Source organism: Capronia coronata (genome assembly GCF_000585585.1).
Source record: "Capronia coronata CBS 617.96 chromosome Unknown acBCG-supercont1.3, whole genome shotgun sequence".
Lineage (NCBI taxonomy): Eukaryota > Fungi > Ascomycota > Eurotiomycetes > Chaetothyriales > Herpotrichiellaceae > Capronia > Capronia coronata.
In genome coordinates this window covers 1,218,156-1,234,352 of record NW_006912895.1, presented here as the reverse complement: position 1 = coordinate 1,234,352, position 16,197 = coordinate 1,218,156, and the positions used below count along the sequence as shown (strand labels likewise).

The window sequence follows — 16,197 nt, the reverse complement described above, 5'->3', positions numbered from 1 at the left end:
ACTCAGGACCGGCTTGATATCCTCAGCATAGCCATATCCGCGATCAACCCACTCCTCCCTCCACACCACTCTTCGTCAGCATAGCATAATGCCATCTGGGGGCGGTGAGATAGCCATTGCGGCTCAAAGCTAATATTTACACATAGAAAACCTGTCCCGTAAAACCTGTTCGCCAGGCTGCAATACCTCACAAGTCCATCCTGTAACGCCGCGCCGCCCTTTTCCCTCCCAGATTTTGTCCCATCGTGATTCCGCCCATCGAGAGAAGCCTCGTCATCACTGCATGTCCAAGACCCGCGAAAGGTCCAAAACAGTCCTCTATTGTTGTGAGAAAAGCAAAGCCGCAACAGCTCCGTCGATTCGATCATCATGCACGTCCAGTTTCGAATTGGCTCGTCTATTAGATGCTGCTTTCATTTGCCTTGTAATTGCGCAAGCTGCGCAAGAACATTGGACACTGCAGAGGGTACGCTGGATGCCCCATCTGTTGATGATGCAACGTTCTCGCTTGATGAGACAGGCGGCGGATCGGCTTGCCCATCATTTGATATTGCAGGAGGGGGCTGGTACTCGGGTTCTGCATCCTGAGCGGCAGGGTCCTCAACTGCGGCACCGGTGGGTTCTCCTGGACTCGATGCCTGCCGGTCCACATCTTCATGTCGCACGTCCTGGACAGGAGCTTCGAGAGGTACAATAGGCGAAGATTGGCCCTCTTCTGAGTCTTTCGCCCGATCTGAGTCTCCGCTGTCCATCCCAAGTTGCGTTTGAGTCTTCTCGATTGAAGGTGTGGACGCGGCACGTCGACTCATATAGTCGCCCAAGCTGAGTTTCTTTCTCGCTGGACTTGGCGTCACTACGGAAGGCGTAGGTAGCGGGAAGGAGCTGGACGCTGCACTGGTCGGCACAGGCGAGTGTGTGGTAGTCGAAGCGGCTGGACCGGGAGTTGTCACAGCGCCGGCCGACGATGACCCAGGGAATGCAGGTACGGGCGGCAAGGTCGACAATTGCAGACGAGGTGCAGCCGGCGGCGTAAAGGATGGCAGTGTATGGGCTGCTTGCGAAGGCAAAGGATAGGTCGTTGAGCCGACATTGAGTGGACTGCTGCCAGTTGCAACAGCCCCTGTGGATGAACCCAGAGGCTGTCGCTCGGATGTCTCCGAGTCCACATCTTTCATCTTAACATCATCAACGGCCGCGGCTGAGCCTGTCACATCTCCCGCATGATCCTGCGCAGACGACTGGTTTTGGCGCTCTTGTTCATGTCTTGCCCTATCTTCCAACAGCCTTCTGAGCAATCTCTGGGTTGGTGTACAGAACTTCCTCCTCTTGACTGGTGGCATAGGCAACTCGGACTCTTCTGGCTCCGTCTGAACCGCGACGCTGACATAGACAGGCCGTCTACTTCGAGCATCAGACTGGTTCGGCGCGTCTGTAGACTTGGCTCGACTCAAGGATCCTCTCGGCGGAGGTGGAGGAGACTCCAAGGACGGATCAGCCGACTTGGTCTGCCTCGCACTCGGTGTGGTCGGCTGTGAAGGGACTGGGTGGCCCAATTGCTTCGATGCACTCGCGCTCGGAGTGTTCAATGCCGACCCGCCGCTTGTGCGTTTCTTCTTCCTTGGAGGGCCTGGGTCCTTGTGATCTTTCTTTTCTTGTTCTCGCTGCGCAAAAGCCCTCTCAGCCATCTGTATTTTGCGCAATTCGCGGGCGGTAAGGCCAGCACCCAGTACTGGATCAGCGTCTAGAGCCGCCACATTGACTGGAGTGATGTCTCGGCTCTGTCCACCGCTGCGAGAGGACCCAGAAGTGGATCGTCGGTCGAAGTGATCGTCGTCTTCAAGCAACTTCGGTTCGCTTCCTGCTCGACTGTTGGTGGCGTGTCCTGTGCTCAGGGGCGAGATGGCAGGTTTGTTCTTACTTTTCTTCTTTTTCACTGCTTTCTCCTTTTGTAGTGCCTCCACAGATCTGGGCGAAAATCTTCGATCAAACCCAGCAAGCAGACAAGCCGACCCAGCATCGCAGGCACAATCTCCAAAATTGGCGAGAACTCGACTGACCCAGTCCAGGCGTCGATTCTGGGCTTGTTCGGAATCATCCCGCACAGCGTCCACGGAAAACATTCCTGAATCCAGAAACCATGTGGTCGTGAGTTCAGATCCGGCTGGGATGTCTTTGCTGGCAACAAAGCAGTGGTGAGTTTCGTCGTCGTCCGAAACAAAAGTCTTGAGGGTCACGTTGGGTCGGCATGACCTTCGCAGGTAACGAAACCGTGTGCCAGATTTTCTGCTGTCAATGTAGATGTCCATGTGTGGGTGAAAGAACACGAAAGGGTCCGGATGCCTAAGCTCTTGCCACCTGTTTGAGGAAGATTTTTGCTGACAGTATTCCTCCAGCATGCCTACCTGGCCTCGAACTTCGCCCACGATCTCGTCCTTCTTGACAGGAGACTGTAGTCGCAGGAAGCGCCAGGTAGGGAATTTCCCGTCATATTCGATGTCTGTCTTGGTCAGAGTCTCAATCGAGACATCCGGCCAGGTATTCGGGTCAAGCGGCTGATCAGAGTGCACAAAGGGCGATTTGGCTGTGGGTTGTTGCCCAGAGCCAGCAACGACCAAAGTCGGATCGGTTCTCCAGGCAGACAACGCATTGGCAGCTTGAATCGTTTGTTCGTTGTCCTTGGCATTCGTGTTGCCTTGATCGCGATCGTACAGCTCGAGGAATTCGGGGGTGTAGGTAGGAATGGCCGGGAAACGGAAAAGGTCTTGAGGTGATTTGGAAGGGCTAGGGTAGGACTGAGCGGTAGAAGGTGCCCGTTTCCTCGAGTCCCCATTCATCGACACGATAGACCCAGACGCGCGATGATTGGTTTTGGGTTTCTTTGCAGGAGGTCCATCTCTTGCGCTGGCCACAGACTCGGGACGATCAAATGGATGCCAGCCGTTGACCTGGTCGACGGTTGCGCCATTCTCTTTGTGCTTCTTCTTCTGACTCTTCGAACTTGGTCTCTTGACCTTCCGGTCACCGCCATCGAGAGCCTCTCGATGCCTCCTCTGCCGATCAGTCGCTTTCTTCGCATCAAGATCTCGGGGGAAACAATCTGCACAGAAATGCTCCTCGGGCACTTTTTTCCCATGATAGTAGCATTCAATGTGCTGCCAAGTATCACACTTTGGACAGTACACGGTGTTGCCATCATCGTCTGTGTAGATGCATATGCATTTGATGGTGTATTCCTCCTCTTCTTGAAGATTTGTATCTGAAAGCGAACCGTTCGGTAGGGGAGAGGCCAAAGAGGGAGCCGCGGTAACCGGATAGTGGTTCGGTAAGGGATACGTGGTTAAGAGGGAGGACTCTGTCATAATCTGACAGAGTACCTCCTCATCGACCGAGTTAGAGGGATATTGTGTCCAGTAAGCTCATTGAAGTGTCGGTCGCATGTCGCGCATCGCTGGAGCAGAGAAGTCTGCAGTGGCGGTGAGAACGTTCCAAGCACGTCCACTAGGATCGCGTGAGACTAGGAATGAGATGTATGGTCTCGACGACTCTTCGAAGGCGTATCAAGGATTCTTCCCAGCACGTAAAGGGTCGGGTTAAGGAGGTGACGTGGAAGGTCGATAAGACGGCCCTTCGAGCGTCAAGGCCAAAGAGGTGTCGCAAAGAGACAGCAACACCCTCGGAGGTCTGTAGAAAATGCCACGCGCCTTTTGAGACCAATTACAGCCTTCTTGAGGGGATTCAAAGGAGGTTTTTCGATCTCGAGATTCGTTGTCTGGATATGTAGAAGGAGGCGCCGGCGAAAGTTTTCGATGGAGGATCGAGGACAGGCGGCGCGAAATGGATCACGGGAGATAACGAGTAACAGAAAGTAACCGCCAGGCGCAGGTGTAGGAGTTCGAAGCCGGAACGGCAAGAGATGTAATCGTTGAAGAGCAAAACGGATGCGAATGACAATGGCAAGAAAGAGACACAAAGATGGAGGGACGCAGACGATGGATGGACAAGAGGAATCGACAGATTTCGAGCACCCAAGCGGTGCAGTGGCAGTTGCTGCCACCCTAAGCCCCCGAAAGACAGAACGCACCCAAGCAGCAAAGACGCAACAACAGCGCAGGACTGGACAGGACAGGACAGGGACTGGCTCTGTGAACAGGTGAACGGGGACTGCAGCACTGGCAGCCAACCGCAGAATGGCGGCTGCTGGCCAGTGGGCGGCCTGGCAGAAGGGGTGAACAGAGCACGGACAAAGGACGAATAAGCAACAGGCTGGGGGGCAAAAGAGCGAGGTTTTAGCTGCGTACTAGTGAACAGGCCGGAAAAAGAGCATTTTGACATCGACTGCTGCTGAGAGGGAAATGGGCAATCCGGGTCGCTAGGCTGGGAAGAGAAAGGTTTCTGTCACTAGTAGGAGCCTAAGGCCACTCGAGTCCTTGAACAGCCAGTAAGGGGCCATTGTTCCTCCATCAAAAGTGCCACTACCAGCCCCGAGCGCCAGGATGCCCGTTCGCAGGCTTTGCCAGTGAGTGCGTTACCTAGTCCTCTGCAGTGTAGAGACTGATATACCTCCCTAGCCTTCTGAGGTGCCTCATACCAGCATAGCCGTGGGCCCTAAACTTCGATCCTGGGTATGCCTGTACTCTGTCATATAGCGTGCTACTACTGGTGGTTTATTGCTCTCCCCCCAAGTCTAATCAAGCCCGCCACAAATCCATCATCATTTCCCTCGCCGCTGTTGCCTGCGCACAGGCCACGCCCATCGTCTTCTTCCGCATTCCTTTCTCTCTTGCTCGTACAAACAAACCTTCTCTCCTTCTCATCATGCTGATGTACTTTCGTCTTTTATGGTGGTCAATCATACGACAGTCTCTCGAACATGAAGGTCGCCTCGAACCGGTGGGTTCTTGAAGATGGGATCCGATGCCCACCCGCAGGCACCGGCGGCGGCTGCCTGGATCTCGTGTGAACGGGATGAGATTAGAGAGCTGTCGCACCGAGCGGGGTTGAGACATGCAAGAACCTCAACAATTCACTCTTCGGTTTGGCATGCAGGCTCTTCATCGCCTTCACTTCAACTTCCTCTCGTCTGTCTTTGATCTTAATTCGATACGATACGATATACGAAGAAGGCCTACGTAGGCCTCCTACGTGGATTCTACGCCGCTAGTCCTGACTCAATCTTCCCACTTCCTATGTTCACTTGGTCCTATTACTCCCAAACCAGTGCCAGCAATCCATGCCTTACAGTTGAAACTGGGAGGACTGCCCAGGGTGTCATCCCTTTCGCTGCCTCTGATGCTGACCATTTCCAGTTCTTTCACTCAACTATCGAGCAATCCCGCTGCCTCCGAACCATCCCTTCGACGGTCTTATCCCTCGCGTTGAGCCTCCTTCCTCTCCATAACGTCCAGCCTCGATGCTCTAGTTGAACCTGTACCTTTCCTTCAGATACTGTTGTCATTCCGATACTGCAGTGCGTAGAGGCAGACCGGAATGCGTTGAGCGCACTAGTGTTCTCGGTCGTGAACTCCCTCGCATTGTTGTTGGACTGGCCCTTCTAGGAGCGGAATGTTAGACCCAATCCTCTTGATGCAGAACACAAAACTGTTGAAAATGATGCTACGGATCACAAGATGTCGACCGGCGCTTTGGCCAGAAATGGAGACCTCATGGTAAGAGATGTGCATATGTATATTCCAGTGATGCACGCCAAGCGTCGAAATTGGCAACGGCCGGTTGGACTCAGTGCAAGAGCCCGTTCACCCCGGCTTTCCTCGTGCTGTCCAAGCAAGATGTGGGATGATTGCGTTGACCCCATCTGACAATGTTGGTCCTAACCGCGCTTGCAGTTATGAATGTCGGGATCCATGTTTTGGGCTGGTACACGAAATGTTCGCACTTTCGAGTGCTGCCTTCCGCCCGGGCCAGTGAGACCTTATGTGACAATGGGATATATACGTGGTCTCGAAAAGAACGGCGTTGGAGCGAAGGAATATACCCTGGTTCCTTCCGCACGGGATGGTCGCCTTGGATCCCCCAGTATTGGCAGATGGCTGAATAATGAATGCATTTCCCCCGAAGATCCTAGACCATCACTTTTGAGTCTGCGCAATTTGCCAGCTTAACCGTGGGCGCGTTGCAATGGGACTTGAACATGTCTGCAGAACTTTTAAGAGTTGTTGACTACAGTCAATCCCACCATTCAGTGGATCCGACCACCAGGCGAAGGGTTTGATTGGCTGAGTGAGGAACAAAGGAAGCATGTTTAGGACGGAGTCGTAGAGTTGCAAGACAAACCCATATAGCTGAGTATCAAGTGAACTCAACGCCCGTCCTTGGTAGAGCTACCTTACAAAAGAGACTTGGCGAAAGACAATTGGTGCAGTTATGTCTAGCTCTACTTTCCAATAAATGCAATACAGAATGCTAACGCTGTAATCGTTCATGAAGACATAGCGATACTCCAAGGAAAGAAAAGGTGGGACACTATCAAACAGGGAAAACGGGCAAATATGTCTGTGAGCTTAATTGCACCGGTGGTCCGTCGGAGGCCGGCGAACCCTAGATTATAATTAGGTGGGTGATAAGGTAGCCGCCGTTGTTACGCCAGGTATACTTCTTACGTCGGTGAAGTTTACGGTTTTGATTTCTCATGGCCTGGCCCTAGCAATCTTCAAAGTCGAGGCTCTGCCCTGAAGCTACTCATGGACTCGAGTCGAGAGGCTTCTCTGGAGGCCGACACGCCTTATGATGGGGAGGTTGAGCAGAGGCAACCCAAAAGAAAGCGATTGAACCGGCCGTTTACTGCTTGTACCACGTGTCGAAGGCTGAAAACGAAATGTGAGATCGCTTCTCGAGATAGCTGCAGACGGTGTGCAGCCTTGCGGTATGTGATCCAACCCACTGGCATTTGTTGTGCAACGATTTATATTAAATGACGAGATAGGCTTAGATGCGACCTGCCGACACTGGAACAGGATGCTCTACTCTCGGACTCCTCTTCGTCCCTGAGTATCGGGGCTCGTTTGGAGCGTATCGAAGATAGCATCCAAGGGATTTCGACACTTCTAAGGACCCTAACTTCATCGGCCAAGTATGATGACAGCCGGCGCAGGTCGGGGTTTTCGAGTATACCTGACACCAACCCGACATTGCAGCCTTTACGGCCTACATCATCATATCACAATGGGGTTACAAGGCCTGTACCGTTGCTCAAAAATCTACAATTACAACTCTTCGGACCCAAGCGCGAGTTTGGGGATGAAGTCCTGGCAATAGGGAACGTGGTCTCGGCGGGTATTATAGGGGCGTCTCTGGCCAACTATCTCACAAAGGTGTAAGTGTATGCGAACAAGGCCTGGGAGGAGAAAGCTGAGCTTTCCAGATTCGTTCAACGACTGGGAAAATGGATCGCCGTCTACTCGGAAGCCGACCTACCAGATGACCTTGAGCAAAACCATCCCTTGCTGTTCAGTACCGCCTGTCTTCTCGCATCGCCACACGTCCCTAACGTGAGCAAGGACACTATACAGCAAGTGGATGTTCTGGTCCGGCGCCTGACTGCAAGTACTGTTCTCAAGACTCCTAGTTTGAGCCATGAGTCTATCCAAGCTCTCCTGCTGCTCAGCATGTTCAGCCCGACAATTCAAACCGCCATGCCCATGGATAGCTGGATGTTGAGCGGAACAAGTGTTAACCATGCCGTACTATCGTTCAACTTGGCAAATCCGACTCCAGAGGAAGAGGATGAAGACACGCGACTTCGACAACTTCGCATCTGGAATGTCTTGTGTTTGACACACATCCAGTAAGCCTCCTCACATGATTGTGCGAGCTGTATGTTGACATATGTAGATTTTCTGTGGGGAATGCTCGACCAAGCGTGATCTCTCAGCGATTTGTGGACTATTGCGCCGGCATATTGGACTTCCAGTCATCCACCATGGACGACGCAGCTTTATTCGCAGGGGTGTTACTGTATAGCGAGACGGAGAAAATGCTCAATGATTCTCCGATCCCGAGTCAGAAGGACGGCATTCCCGTATACAGAGAGCTTGAAGATTGGCACGCATCCTGGAATCACGTTCTCGGGACTTGTATGTGATTCTTTTGGGCTTGAGAAACTTGGCTGACCATGACAGCCTCATCGCGGAACTCGACGCTAGATTTTAGTTACGACTTCTGCTACCTCCTTCTATATCGGACGGCGTTAAAAGCTCAGTCTGACGCCGCTGCTGTTGAATCAGCCATTACCCGGACGGCTAGTGAAATCCTGAAACGATTTCTCGTTGTGGATTTTTCAACCGCGTTGGAAATGCCCGACTTTTTCTTCTTCATCGTGATATATGCCACTCTCAACTTGTGCAAATTTGCAGTCGGCCATCATCTGATTGCTTCCACACAAGAATATCTCACAGAGCTTGCTCCCAATGACGAACATATTGCTCACCGGTTTGGTGCCATTATTGGTGAGCTCCGGCGGGCAGCGGCCAAAGCAGGCGTGTCGCTGTCGAACAGTGCCGAAAACGAGCAAGCATTCATGGCAGCACAGCTCCCTGCCACCGAAGACGGGTTAACCTGGCAGATGTTGACAACGGTGGATTGGACAAACCTTGATCTCACTCATCTGGAAGACATGAATTTCCCTATGGATGGTCCTTGAACATTGACGCACGACTTCATGAGACACCCGGAGTACGATTCCCTAGCTCTCCCTACTTTTGAAGTTTCCGAATCTAGGATTATTGCTATACGGACCCGGGACAACATGACAAACAGCTTTTAATGCATAATGGCCGTCTGAGACTATTATATATTGGTTGCCTTAAACCGCAAGTGAACCCATTCCTGACACGAGACCGGCTCATACTTTGCAGGATGATCTTCATCGATGCAACTTGGAAGTACTCCACAGGTTTCGTTGAAATTGAAGCCTATCACAACACATTAGTGCCCGGGCTGCGGGAAAAAAGTGTTCTTTAGGTGCTTACCGAAGAAGAATGGCATCGAAAAGCGCTCATTGGTGTTGAAGTTCTTTGCACGATGGACAGTTGATACAAAACGGTCGTTGGTAATGCGCATCAGATAGTCACCGATGTTAACCACGAACGTGCCCTCGATGGGAGTCGCGTTGAGCCATTGACCATCGCGGTTGAGGACCTGGAGTCCACCATTCTGGTCCTGCCAGAGCATGGTGAAGAACTGAAGATCGGTATGCGATCCAATGCTCACTGCCTCTTCCTTCTCCTTCAAGGCCGTCGCTGGGATTGGAGGGTAATAGTTGAGTGCGACCGCAGCATCTGGGTGTGAGGTCATGTTGTCAAAGTGGTCCTCGGGCAAGTCAAGGGCAAGGGCAAAAGCTCTCACAAGCTTTCGGGCTGTGGCAAGGCATGCACGCCAGTATCGGAGCACGTCATCCTTGAAACCGGGCACGTTGGTGGTCTCAGCCCAGCAGTACTCTTCTGCGCGGAAGCCATCCTTGATATTTTGAGGAATTGCTTCGACATCTTCGACGGATGGATCGTACTGGGGATCGTATCGCATACCGAAACTCTCCCGGTAATCGATGCTTTCGACATGGTTGGCACGGTGTGACTTGGGACCGTTCCATCCATTGTGCCACTTGGACCCCGAGACGCTGACCCGTTCCTTGACCTGCTGTGGCTGATGGAAAAAGCGTTTCGAAGACTTCAGTGCCGAAGCGATCGTGTCTTCGGGGATGCCATGGTTCTTCATGTAGAAAAACCCAATGGTGGTGGCGGCCTCGCGAATCTGAGCCGCAACAGCTTTTCGGTCCTCAAGCTTGTCGCTGAAGATTCCGCCAACGTCGATGACAGGAATCTCTTCTCGAGTTGCATCGCGAGGAGGCGCGGTCTTGACCGGACGGAATACCGGGCCATGGGCACTCGTGAGCTGGAGGGTCGTCCAGCCTTCGGGTTCGGCCGGTGAAATCTCCTGCAGTGTAGTAGAGGACATGGCTGAAATATGGGCAGCTGTTGCTTTTGGCGAGACACGGTCGAGTAAGAGTCGGCAAGAGAGATATAAGTTCCTGGCCTAACGCTCCCATTCAAACTGGCAAGCCGAGCATATATCAAGAAAGGCAAAAAAGTGAGCGAACGAGGCGGGCCTCGCCGGGCAGGGGTTCCAGATCGCTCAGAAAGGAGATATCCATCTAGAGACCGTCGGAAATCCGTCCCACCCTGCTGCTGCTCAACACCGTGCTTGCTGTTATCATGTCGACGATGATTTTGAGATACGGTATCACAAAAATGTATCCACTCACAGCCTTGTGGTCGGCTGAACCGTCCGGAAAACCGCCGGACAGCCGATTGAGGTAGGACTCCACCATCAAGATAAGGCATGGCTCGACCGGTCGAAGTTTCTTCTCCCTCAGAAACACCTCGAACGAGAGGCATGGTATACCGTTGTATAAGGGGGTCGGTTGCCACCTGCATCTCATGATGCTCTTCAGAACCGGGAAGTACACAGGTCGGCCTGCTTTCGAAACCACACTCCCAGCATGGGCTCGACATCACTCCTCCATCGGCTCGTAAAACGCATCGAGACCAAGGAGTATCGCACTGCAGGATCGGAGGAGCGTCACCAGTGGCTTGACAACAATGACTTGCGACCAGTCCCTTACGCAGACCGTACGTTTGGTTGGAAATCGTACTTCTGGTTCTGGTTGTCCGCCAATGCAACGCCAGCATCATTCTACGGTGTCTCGGCCGCCCTCACGGCAGGATTGAGCGTCTGGGAAGCGCTTGCCTGTCAGCTAGGCGGGCAAAGTGAGTCTCATGTCCATTTGTGATGTATCACTGCCCTGATCAATATTCGCAGTCATGATTGCAGTGGTGTTTGTCTTCAACGGAAGAGCTGGCGCGGTATACCATATCCCATATCCGACCATTGTGCGAGCCTCATTCGGCATTTGGGGCTCCTACTGGCCTATTGTCAACCGGGTGGTCATGACGCTGGTTTGGACGGGCGTGAATGCAGTCCAAGGAGGTGAATGCGCCTATGTGTTACTACACTCCATCTTCCCTTCGATTGCTAGGATTCCGGACGTCTTCCCATCGGGCGCGTCGGCCTTGAACTCAGGTGGTATGATTGGCTTCTTCGTTTTCTGGTGAGTAGGGATTCCATCTGATGTAGACCGCACTGACTGACCTGATGCAGGGTTTTGACCACGAGTCTTCTACATATCAAAATCCCCAGCCTGAGGCCCTATATGTACACGAAGCTGATCATTTTCTTCATCTGCTCGATATGTCTACTCGGCTGGGCTCTTGCCGAGGCTGGAGGAATTGGACCCGTGGCCCGACAAGGCTCGACAATCCATGGTTCGACCAAATCTTGGACAGTCGCTAGATATGTCTTCATCTACTGTGCCAACGGAGCGACATACGCAACCAATGCCGCCGACTTTCTGAGGTAAGTGACGAGTAATCTTCAGGGAGAGTCCGGTGGCTGTTCATATTCAAACACCGTGTTCCCTATTTCTTATTCCAACTTGCTGACACAACTTGCCAGATATGCAAAGAAGCCCAAGGACGCGTTCTGGCCACAACTGATAGGCTATCCCCTTTCGACCTTCGTGGTGGGCATCATCGGGAACCTGATCGTTTCGAGCTCTACCATTACTTTCGGAGAGGTGAGCATCAAATGCTCATACATTAACTACTATTCTAACGCCCTTGTCAATTAGTTGATCTGGAATCCCATTAATTTCATGGACGCACTACTACAAAGGCACTACAACTCGGCCACCCGGGCCGGCATTTTCTTCCTCTCTCTCGGCTTCCTCTACGCCTCCGTCATCTCGTCTATATTCGAAAACTTCATTCCTGCCGGCAATGACCTTGCCGCGCTGTGGCCTAGGTTCATCACCGTCCGACGGGGCTTCTACATTGCCTCATTGATCTCCTATGCAATGTGCCCCTGGTATATTCTAGGGTCTGCGTCGAGCTTTGTTTCTTGGCTGTCCTCATATCAGTACGCACGAGCCCTCTTTCCCCTCTGCTCAGTTTCCCCTGGGTTCGCGCTTCAACTTGAACTTGGGAGTTGGGGCTAGTCACTAACACGCCTTCTACTACTAGGATATTTCTGTCCTCGATCACCGGTGTCATGCTGTGCCACTACTTTGTCGTGTCCCGTGGGTATTTCAAGGTCTCGGATCTGTTCATCCCCAGCCACGACAGTCTATACTACTACAGTCGTGGCTGGAACTATCGAGCGTATGTCTTCTCTCCTTTCTCGTTTTTCTGATCTTTTCTGATCTTTCGCAGCTATATTGCTTACGTGGTCGGCATTGCGCCCAACTTCTACGGTTTCCTGGGTGTCTTTGGAGTTTCCATCACTCTACCCGCCACAAGGATGTACTACTTTGCCTACCCGATGGGTCTGGCATTGAGTTTTGGCACGTACTGGGCGCTGAACAAGCTCCATCCGCCCGTCTGCTCGAAAATGGGAGAGCACTTTCACGAGGTCCAGGCGGAGGCGGATAGCACAATCATTGGATCGGAGCCGGAAGTCATTGATATCAATCTGCGTGCGGACAAGGGGATGATGGAGTCGAGTGAGAAGGATGCCTCGTTGGTGTAGACAGTAGGAGAATCCTGAGAACCAGGAAACCCTCGAGATGGCAGCACAGTGCACTCGTCACTCTAGATACATCATACAGCAAATGGAGAAAGGATGCTAGATTATAAACCGAGATCATAGTTTCTCGATCTTCAGGAGACGGCTCTCCCATCTGATTGAGAAGGGTTTGGCCGACTAGGATCTTCCCAAAGACACCCTACTCGGTGGAGACGTGGTATTGTTAGTAGATGCCCGCATATTATTGTTTCCTTTCTTGGAAAGCACAACTAGGCGTGAGCACCCCTACCCTGGTGTGTAGATACCGTTGATATTGCGTGACATGGGTTTGCAAGGCGGGAGACAGCATGTAAGGCAGGGTCAGAAATCTTTCTGTGGAATGGGAAGTCGTCAGGAGGACCTTGAAGATCTTCGGGCCCAATCGTCGACAGGATCAATTTCGTTGATGGAGACTTTAGTCTTTGATACTCCAACATTGTGGGACGTGGAGGCGGAGAAGAGAGGAGATGGAGATTGAGGGAAAGGGGATACAAAAAGGCTCTTATGGTAAGTAAAGTACCTTATCTAACTTGGACGTCTGCCCGAAGAGAGACTCTTCGTCACGCATATCGAGAATCGAGAGAACAAGGGATGCTCCGTATTCGAGAACTTGAAGCGGAGGGTGACAGACGATGTTGATACAGCCTTGCCTGTCGACTCGAGCAGACGGACGGACGTCGTGGCAGCAGTCTGGTCTCTTCCCAAGGTGACTGAGGCCTTTCGATCGCAGCGTACCTCTGGAGCTTCAATATAGCAATCGACATGATATATTTTCAAAGGATAAGATACAATCTACGGGCGTAAGGATCTATTTCCAGCCCTTGATCTTCATCGTTCCGTTCTCAGCCAGGTTCCTGTGCATGTCGAAGGCCTGGAACAGCAAATGCGGCTCATGGCCCATACCCTTCTTCAGACACTCATACTCGGCCTTGTCGAAGTATTCCTGCAGAATGGGTCTGTAGTCTGGGTGGGCGCATTTCTTGATGATCTCGCGCGCCCGTTCGCGCGGACACATTCCACGAACATCAGCAAGACCCTGTTCTTGTCAGTTTTTGTTTTGAGACAGACATATTTCGCGGAATTTGAAGGCCAAAGGGGAGAAAAGAAACGACAAGAAAAAGAAAGCCACATACAATCTCAGTCACCACAACATCCAAATCATGTTCGGTCTGGTCGACGTGCGTGCACATGGGCACGATGCAGCTCACGCCCGTAGGGTCGGTCTTGGACGGTCGCGTGCTGGGGGTATGCATGATCGAGTACTTGGCATTACGGAGGAAGTCGGCCGAGCCGCCGAGACCGTTGAGCATGCGCGAGCCCATGACACAGGTGCTGTTGGCGTGGGCGTAGATGTCGACTTCGACGGGCGTGTTCATGCCAATCACGCCCAGCCGGCGGATGATCTCGGGCGAGTTGGAGACTTGTTGCGACCGCAGTAGCAGCTTGGAGTGGTAGTTCTCCCACTAGACACAGAGATGGATCAGTTGGGAGGCCATTTTGAAACGAGTGGCCAGACTTACCCCGTCGTAGAAACGCTGGAACCCGCCGGGCGAGAATCTGATGGACGTGGCGGTCGCGAAGTCCAGGTTGCCGCTGTCGAACAGGTCGAGGAACGAGTCTTGTAACACTTCAGTCCAGACTTTCAGGTTCTTGAAGTCGGCGCCGCCTTTCTGATGTGTGCCACAGGTTGGTTAGACCGATCCGGGACAACCCAAAGTAAAGGGGTCTCTCAGATGCTTACAGCTAGACCGCCGATGACGGCGTTGGCAATGTTTCCAATCCCCGACTGGATCGGTAGCAGGTTCTTAGGCAGGCGGTCGTGCTTGACTTCGTGCTGCAAGAACTCGATCAGGTTGCTGGCGATCGCTTGCGACTTCTCATCTTCGGGCGCGTTCTCGGTCGTCTGGTCGGGATAGTCGGACTCGACAATCGCCACCACCCGTTCTGGGTCGACGGGGATGTGTGGTGTACCGATACGGTCCTCGGGCGCCATGATCAGGTATGGCTTGGACAGAAAGAGTCAGTCAAGCAGAAAGAGTCAAGAGTGTGTCAAGAAGAGGATATCTCGACACCGGAGCGGACCACAGGGAAATCAAACACTCACCTTTCTTCGTGGGGGTAGTTCTGTCATGGTGATATCGTGCAGACCCTCGAAGCTCGGGGCGGCAGTGTTCACCTCGATGATGATCTAGGGAAGGCGGTCAGATCGGTCCAGGCAGCTTTGTAGAAGAAGAAAAGAGTCTGTGGGGTCTGTCAAGCACACCTTGTCGGCCATCTGGATGATTTCCGGCGAGGCTCCCACACTGGCACCGGGGATGATGCCTCCGTCTTCAGTAATGGCGGAGGCCTCGACGATGGCCACGTCCAGCCGGTTGTTGGCCTTGTGCATGGTGTAGAAGCCGTACATCAGGTCGACGGGGAACATGCTGAGATGCTTGTCGAAGAACTTGATGTTGCCATTGTTGATGCCCTTTGCGATCTCCTTGCCGACCTGGTGAGGCGCCCGGCGCTCGATCATGTTCAGTCGAGCCCATCGGTTCTCGGTTTCGGCGCCCGACGACGCTCCCACGAAGAGATTGTACTTGAGCTTCCCCTGTAGCCCGTTCTTCTCGACGTGGTCAGCCAGAGCGGTCGGCACTTTCCTGCCAGCCGATCAGCCATCGGTTGTCTGTGTCCAAGATAGAAGGTGGTTTGGTTACTTTGGATATCCTACACCCGTAAAGCCCGACCAGCCAATGTACGAGCCGTGAGGGAACAGATCGATGAGATCCTCGGCCTTGGCGAGCTTGTTGAGATAGCTGGGTCGCCGGCACCGGCTCTTGAGCAGCGCGGACGCAGCCATCGTTGCAATTCAGTTCAAGGGACGACGGGAAAACAAGAACAAGTCAGGAGAGGCGAGCGACAGCGACACTGCAGCGGCTGAGAGACAACTAACTGCCAGGTAACTATCACAGCTTGCAGCCAGCGCTCAGAAGGTCTCGCAACAGACAGACTTCAGACTTGACCTGCCTGTGAGAAAGCAAAGCTATCCACCTGATTTGGTTTATCTACCACAGAACGGGTTGGTAGACTTGGATGATTGGAATTGACGACAACCAGAAACGAGTCTAGCTCATCCTTCACCCTCCGGGGAGCTCAGACCGGCCACCCAAAGCCTAGGCTGATGAGACGTTGGCTGCTGTCTGTCATTCACAAGGTAATTGGCTGTACAAGGGGCATCCTGAGCCTAAAGAGCCCCTCTCTACCCTCCTCGGACGCGTCGGGAGAAGCAAGGAAGCCTTAGGGCCTCCTAAGCTGACCAGCTCGAATCAACGCCCACCAGCATAACCAGGACCACTGACTGTGGCATCTCAATGGTCGCTTAGTGAGCTTTTGGGGTGGATAAGATGGGCTTCAAGTCCCTATGGGGGCCAATGGTGAGCACTTCGCAGGTCCAGTTCCCCCCAGTATATTATATCTCCAGCTCTCCTGACCTTGGAGCCCCGAGTCATCTCCGGGTCCCCCGGCTATGTGCTACTAGTATGTTGTTCCAATTGTCACTGACGGAGGTTACGGAGTGTGGGT

General features: G+C 52.8%; 5 protein-coding genes across 5 annotated transcripts; 2 read left to right on the top strand and 3 right to left on the bottom strand.

Moving 5' to 3' along the window:
* Positions 1-413: 413 nt before the first annotated feature.
* A1O1_03750 (uncharacterized protein) lies at positions 414-3,359 on the bottom strand (the record flags this gene model as incomplete). Its single annotated transcript, XM_007724650.1, has 1 exon — positions 414-3,359. The coding sequence occupies one exon, from the start codon at positions 3,357-3,359 to the stop codon at positions 414-416; it is 2,946 nt and encodes a 981-aa protein (XP_007722840.1).
* A 3,339-nt stretch (positions 3,360-6,698) lies between these two features.
* A1O1_03749 (uncharacterized protein) lies at positions 6,699-8,656 on the top strand (the record flags this gene model as incomplete). Its single annotated transcript, XM_007724649.1, has 5 exons — positions 6,699-6,880; positions 6,941-7,330; positions 7,379-7,801; positions 7,849-8,090; positions 8,136-8,656. 5 exons carry the CDS (start codon positions 6,699-6,701, stop codon positions 8,654-8,656), a joined length of 1,758 nt encoding a protein of 585 aa, XP_007722839.1.
* Positions 8,657-8,802: 146 nt separating this feature from the next.
* Positions 8,803-9,969, bottom strand: A1O1_03748 (uncharacterized protein; the record flags this gene model as incomplete). Its single annotated transcript, XM_007724648.1, has 2 exons — positions 8,803-8,927; positions 8,985-9,969. The coding sequence occupies 2 exons, from the start codon at positions 9,967-9,969 to the stop codon at positions 8,803-8,805; spliced, it is 1,110 nt and encodes a 369-aa protein (XP_007722838.1).
* Positions 9,970-10,513: 544 nt separating this feature from the next.
* A1O1_03747 (uncharacterized protein) lies at positions 10,514-12,597 on the top strand (the record flags this gene model as incomplete). Its single annotated transcript, XM_007724647.1, has 7 exons — positions 10,514-10,781; positions 10,834-11,122; positions 11,173-11,427; positions 11,527-11,647; positions 11,702-11,988; positions 12,093-12,230; positions 12,282-12,597. 7 exons carry the CDS (start codon positions 10,514-10,516, stop codon positions 12,595-12,597), a joined length of 1,674 nt encoding a protein of 557 aa, XP_007722837.1.
* Positions 12,598-13,441: 844 nt separating this feature from the next.
* A1O1_03746 (acetyl-CoA hydrolase) lies at positions 13,442-15,475 on the bottom strand (the record flags this gene model as incomplete). The annotated part of the gene is made up of 7 exons (XM_007724646.1): positions 13,442-13,669; positions 13,767-14,096; positions 14,154-14,303; positions 14,375-14,638; positions 14,738-14,821; positions 14,897-15,275; positions 15,333-15,475. The coding sequence occupies 7 exons, from the start codon at positions 15,473-15,475 to the stop codon at positions 13,442-13,444; spliced, it is 1,578 nt and encodes a 525-aa protein (XP_007722836.1).
* Between the last annotated feature and the right edge of the window lie 722 nt (positions 15,476-16,197).